The 5,447-nt window shown below is 47.7% G+C and overlaps 1 protein-coding gene across 1 annotated transcript in view; it reads left to right on the forward strand.

The window, feature by feature from the left end:
• The window catches only part of AMOTL1 (angiomotin like 1), a 48,104-nt gene that overhangs the window by 16,106 nt on the left and 26,551 nt on the right, over nucleotides 1–5,447 (forward strand). The window contains 1 exon segment of the mRNA XM_009334873.1: nucleotides 3–111. Coding sequence (XP_009333148.1) covers nucleotides 3–111 — 109 coding nt within the window.

Genomic DNA, 5,447 nt, shown 5'->3' on the forward strand with positions numbered 1-5,447 from the left:
CTTTGCCATCTGGAGCGGGCGCAGCAGATGGTGGAGATGCTCTCTGAGGAGAACCACGTGCTGCGGCAGGAGCTGGAGGGGTACTACGAGAAGGCGGACAAGCTGCAGAAGGTATGTGGTGGGGTGGATGGGGCCTGGGCAGGGTGACTGTCTTGGTGCTTCTGCATTTGGGTCCCCCAAGCTGTTCTTCACAGTCATGTCACTGCAACGGGGACAGATCAGTGGCCATCTCTAACCATTACCTCTCCATGGTGGTCTCCCAGAAGTGTGATCCTGTGCGCCATGGCCTGTGGGCTCCCCTACCTTTAGGGCAAAATGGGGCAGCCCATCACATGTCTCTCAGCTGGGGACTTAGCCCTTCCATCCTTCCATGCTGGCCTCACTGGAGCTTTCCCTGGAAGTCTCCCATGGGCAGAGTCTGCTCCTGGTGCAGCTGGATCCTGCACCATCTGCACAGGTGGTAGAGCTGCGGGCGAGAAGCATTTGAAGCCACATCTGTCCTGAGCGGTCTTGTCCACCACAATATGCTCACATGGCACTTCATGCTCTTTGGAAGTGTAACAGCTGTCGGTGGGATTGCCCGTTATTTGGAAATGCGTTAACTTGGTTGTCTCAGAGGCTTTCAGTGACTGCTCGATGGGTTTCTAAGAGCTGGTGTTGAGACACCCACCTTTGAATGTGTTGGTTCAAAAAGCACCGCCCCCTTATCTGAAAGAACCATTTGGTAAAGATTTTGCTCAAAAATCCTTTTGCAAAGAGATCCTGCACCCTCTTTTCTGTATGCAAGCTGGCATTTTCAGTGGAGAAGGGCGATGTCTTGCGTACTGCCTGGGGTGACAAGATGAAGAGTCAAATCAAACAAAGTAGAAGTTGCTTAAAAATGAGAGCTCACTAAAGGCAATGTGGAGATGCTCCCCAGATCTGCTGGCTTTGGGTCCCAAAGGCCCAGACCAAATGAGTTATTTAGGATTCTACACTGCTATTTCATTTATGTATTCCCATCGCTTATGCACAAATGGACTTAGGCTGCAGGTCTTTTCTCTCTGAATTTGGGAGTCTAAATAGGAGCTCAGTTTTTTCTATGCTGTGTGGGATCAGGGTGTTCTTGGAGGCACCCGTCACAGGAGAAGAGGCAGCTCTGAGAGACCATGTTGCAGCCTCAGCTTTGGGAAAAATCTGTGACAATCTGTTCAAACAGGTTAGAAAAAAGACCTGTTGTTTTGTAGCTGCTGTCGTCTTTTCAGCTGCCTCCTCTGCAACCAGATGAGTTGAGTTTATTCACAAAATTTCCTAAACTTAGTTGAGAAATTTTTGCAGCAACATTAACTATGTGTGAAGACGTCTGCAAAGATTTTAACGCTGACTTCCCTGTGGCCTTTGTGGGCAAAAGAAATATTCCAGCTATTAATTTTACAAAAGCTGCGTTGTTCAGTAAAAGGTATTTGAGTGCAATGCCCTAAAAATACTCTGATTTCCTTTTACACTCTTGGAAACGGTGCTCTCTTTATCTTGGATGCCCCGCGAGTCGATTGCATCAGACACCAACAGAAAGGTATTCAAGCACGGGCTGAAGTCTCACTTCAGTCAAAAGCACAGACTTGAGTCCCATTGACTTTGGGGGAATGTAAGCGGAGTACTAAAGTGAAACACATGCTCAGGTGCATTCTTTCTTCAGGAACATGTCCTGAACCAAAGCCTTAATACACAGTATCCCTCCCATGCTGTTTTTTCTGTGTTTGAACACAAGGACAGGGCAGGTCTCCCTCTGTTCCCACAGTTTCAGCTGAACATCACTTCTGAAAACGTGACAGTGAGTTAAATTACATACTTCGGGTGTGAAAACTCTTCCCTCTTGTTGGAAGTGGAAAGCTCAGGAGGAGTACTTCTTGTTTGTCTGTGCGTAACAATTTTATTCTAGGTAGGGCCACCTTCCCATCACTTTTATTCATTACAGAACAGGAGAAGAAATTAGAGAAAATCAGCTTGATGGGGAGGGCTCCCTGGGTGTTCATACAAACAGATCAGCCCTGAGGGTTGCCAAATTCTCAGTCGTGTCTGAAGGTACACAGGGGTACAAGGTGGTGATCAATCCCTGTGCTGTTTGACGAGTTGTCTGGTTTTCTTACCTAAAAGGAGTTGGGGGGGTTGTGCACATTTAATTTTGAGCTTTTTTTGCAAAAGCAAAGCATTATTTTTTCTTTTTTTTTTTTTTTTTCTGTTGTTTTTTTGATGGGGGTGTTATCTTGCTGAAGTTTAATTGCCAGGCTGGGCTGGCTCTCCCCATGCCGTGTGTGTGGGTTGTTTGAGTGGGTCGGCTCAAGGAGCTACCAGGCAGAGAAGAGGCTGAACTGACTTTTCCCCTCCATAGAAGAAAGGGAAGGAAATCCCAGAGCTGCTGAGAAACGCCAACACAATTTATGGCTGTTCTTCTGCTCTCCTTTAATTTTGTTCAGTGCTGATGGAGGTTCTTTCTTTTCCTGCAGCAGATTTTTGCCTCCAGGGCTGCAGGAGACTTGCATGGTGATGTGTTTTGGGAAATAACGGCAGATAAGGGGCAGAGCAGAGCCCTTGTGGTAACCAGCAGTGTTGGGCAGGACTGTCAGGCTGTGGAAACCCCCTGCTGTGTGGGCAAATCTGCTTAGCTGTGGTAGGAGCTCTCTGGAGCAGGCATCCTCTTCTGCAGATAGTGGCTCATCCAGGAGAGGGGAGAGGAGTGGGTGTTGGGGCACCCAACTGAGCACAGTGTCTGGTTGGGATCACGTAGTTAAGGATTCAGGAAAGTGCTTTAAAAATTATTTTTGCTAAGCCAAACCTTCCTTTCAAGGAGAGAGAAGCTCAATCTGCTTAAATGCTCAAGGAGAGCAATGTAAGGTAGCTTGAATATAGCCTCTAACTACTTATAGGAAGAGAAAACTTTTGTTAGCAGAGGTCACACTGATCTAAAGAAAAAGCTGTGACAGAATCAAGTAGCTGAAACTCTGCTGTTATTGGAGTAACTCATTGACATGTCATTTTGATTCTGGAAAATTCACATGGAAACAGATTTTTGATTGTAGGTCATAGTCATAGAATAGAATAGACTCTTTCAGTTGGAAGGCACCTGCAATGATCATCTAGTCCAACTGCCTGACCAATTCAGGGCTGACCAAAAGTTAAAGCATGTTATTAAAGGCATTGTCCAAACGCCTCTTAAACACTGATAGGCTTGGGGCATCGACCACCTCTCTAGGAAGCCTGTTCCAGTGTTTGACCACTCTCTTGGTAAAGAAATGCTTCCTAATGTCCAGTCTAAACCTCCCCTGGCGCAGCTTTGAACCCTTCCCATGCATCCTATCGCTGGGTACCAGGGAGAAGAGACTAGCACCTCCCTCTCCACTTCCCCTCCTCAGGAAGCTGTAGAGGGCATTGAGGTCGCCCCTCAGCCTCCTTTTCTCCAAACTAGACAAACCCAGTGTCCTCAGCTGCTCCTCATAGGACATGCCTTCCAGCCCTTTCATCAGCTTTGTTGTCCTCCTCTGGACGCATTCAAGGACCTGAACATCCTTCTTAAATTGTGGGGCCCAGAACTGCACATAGCACTCAAGGTGATTTTCTCAAAAAAGTTCAGACTTTTTGATGAGGCTTTGTACAAGCTTGCTTTGCCATGCGTATGAGGAAAAATAAAACTCATTGGCTTTTTTTGAGCCACAGTAAGGTTCAGTCTGAATTTCAAACAGGTTTGGATTTATGCAGCTTTCCTCCGAGTGTGCTGTCCTCGTGGTGGGAACACGCTTGGTGTCTGGCCATGCATCAGCAGGGTGGGGAAGAAGGACCTGCTTTTCTAGATGTGGTTAGGGAAAATGTAGCGGGGGCTTCCTGGAGCTCCTGCTTTAAAAAAAACAAAATGGAAAGTCAGAATAATCTGACTAAGTTTGTAGTTCACCCAAGAAGGAGTGTTGTAGCGTTGGATATGGCCGGTTCAACAAGTCATCCTTTTCTTGGAGCTGTGGAGAATTGTCAGCTGAGAACTGATCTACATATGGTACCTTTTAATGTCATGCATGTAGGGGAGCGGCTTATATGTGTGTGAAATATTGGCGAGCTGTTAGATCGCCACTGGTGTGAGATAGGTGATGTGATACCCAGCAAGGTACTAATCCAAAGCTGCTGGTGTCACGGGGGCCACACCGTGGGCTTTGCACATCACCACTTGTTTCAGCTCTTGTGCCTGAGGGAGCTGAAAGCAGAAATCAGGGAAGGTAACCGGGTTTCCCCATCACAGCTCTGCCAGGCTTTCCTCAGTGCGTGGTTCGGAGGTGCCACATGCCCATGGGCCGTATTCAAACAGCGTGGCCCTGGCATCATGGGAAGCGCAGGTCCAGGCTGCTGAAGCCTGGCTGCAGGTTCCTACGCAGATAGCGGGGTGACAGCTCCAGTGTCCCTGGAGCTTTTATTCTGCAAGTGCTGCAGCTGCCAAATTACACCTAAAGCTTAACGAGCCCTGGAGAGGGACCTACCTCCACAGCAAGTGGAGGTAGCTTGCACTCTGGCTTCACAAATCACGAATCGGTCCCACCCACGGTTCAAGAGGCTAAAAAAGCGCCAGATTTAGAAAGGTATGTGGGAGGCTATCTATATCTCATGGTTTTCCAGCCTGTGCACATTATCAAGTTTTTCTGCACAAACACAAGGGCCAGGCATGCAGGAGCAGATTCCCACATCGGTGTTGATCATTCCTGCAGCAATGGTTTTAGCAAAGCTGTAATGCTTAACATGACATTAGCTTATTAAAAGAGTTGGATGGGATTGACCTGAACAGCAAAACTCTGCCCAGGACTATCCTCCTGTCAGTCTTTTGGGCTCAGGTCTTAAGATGTAAGTTCACTGCAAAGGGCTTCCTCTGCATGCCCTGCCTGCAGTTTGCCAGATTTCAAGGAGATGAAGTTAAGAAGATTAAAAACCCAAAACAATTGGTTTTGTCTGTTACAGAGAGTTTCTTCTTGTATAGAGCAGTCTTCAGTCAAGGATAGAAAGCAGTGGACCGCAATAGTTTAAAACTGACATGAGGTCATAGCCGAGCCTAAAACGCTTCTGGTGGCATGCAGAGCTCAGAGCTAAATTTTGGATCAGGGATCTCGCAGAATAATAAATCTTGCCTTCTACAACCCTTTCTAGGAAAGAATACAGCCTACACAAATACACCGTTTCCTTTGTTTCTCCTCTTGGATGGAGTTAAAGCAGCCACCTCGGTAGTAGAGCAAAGGCAACCAAGCAGTTACATCAAGTCCAGCTCACCCCAGGCTTTTCTGGGAGCTGCCAGCGGAGTGGCATGGGGTGTTGTGGCATGGCGAGCTGCCCCGCAGGGCGTTTGCAGGAGTCTCCACTGCAGGAACCTCCAGCACCGCCGGGGGCTTCACACCATCCTCTGCTGGGGAGATTGGTCATTGTAGAGCTGGTGGCGCGAGCAT

This window comes from Pygoscelis adeliae, unplaced genomic scaffold (assembly GCF_000699105.1).
Source record: "Pygoscelis adeliae isolate BGI_AS28 unplaced genomic scaffold, ASM69910v1 Scaffold141, whole genome shotgun sequence".
Taxonomy (NCBI): domain Eukaryota; kingdom Metazoa; phylum Chordata; class Aves; order Sphenisciformes; family Spheniscidae; genus Pygoscelis; species Pygoscelis adeliae.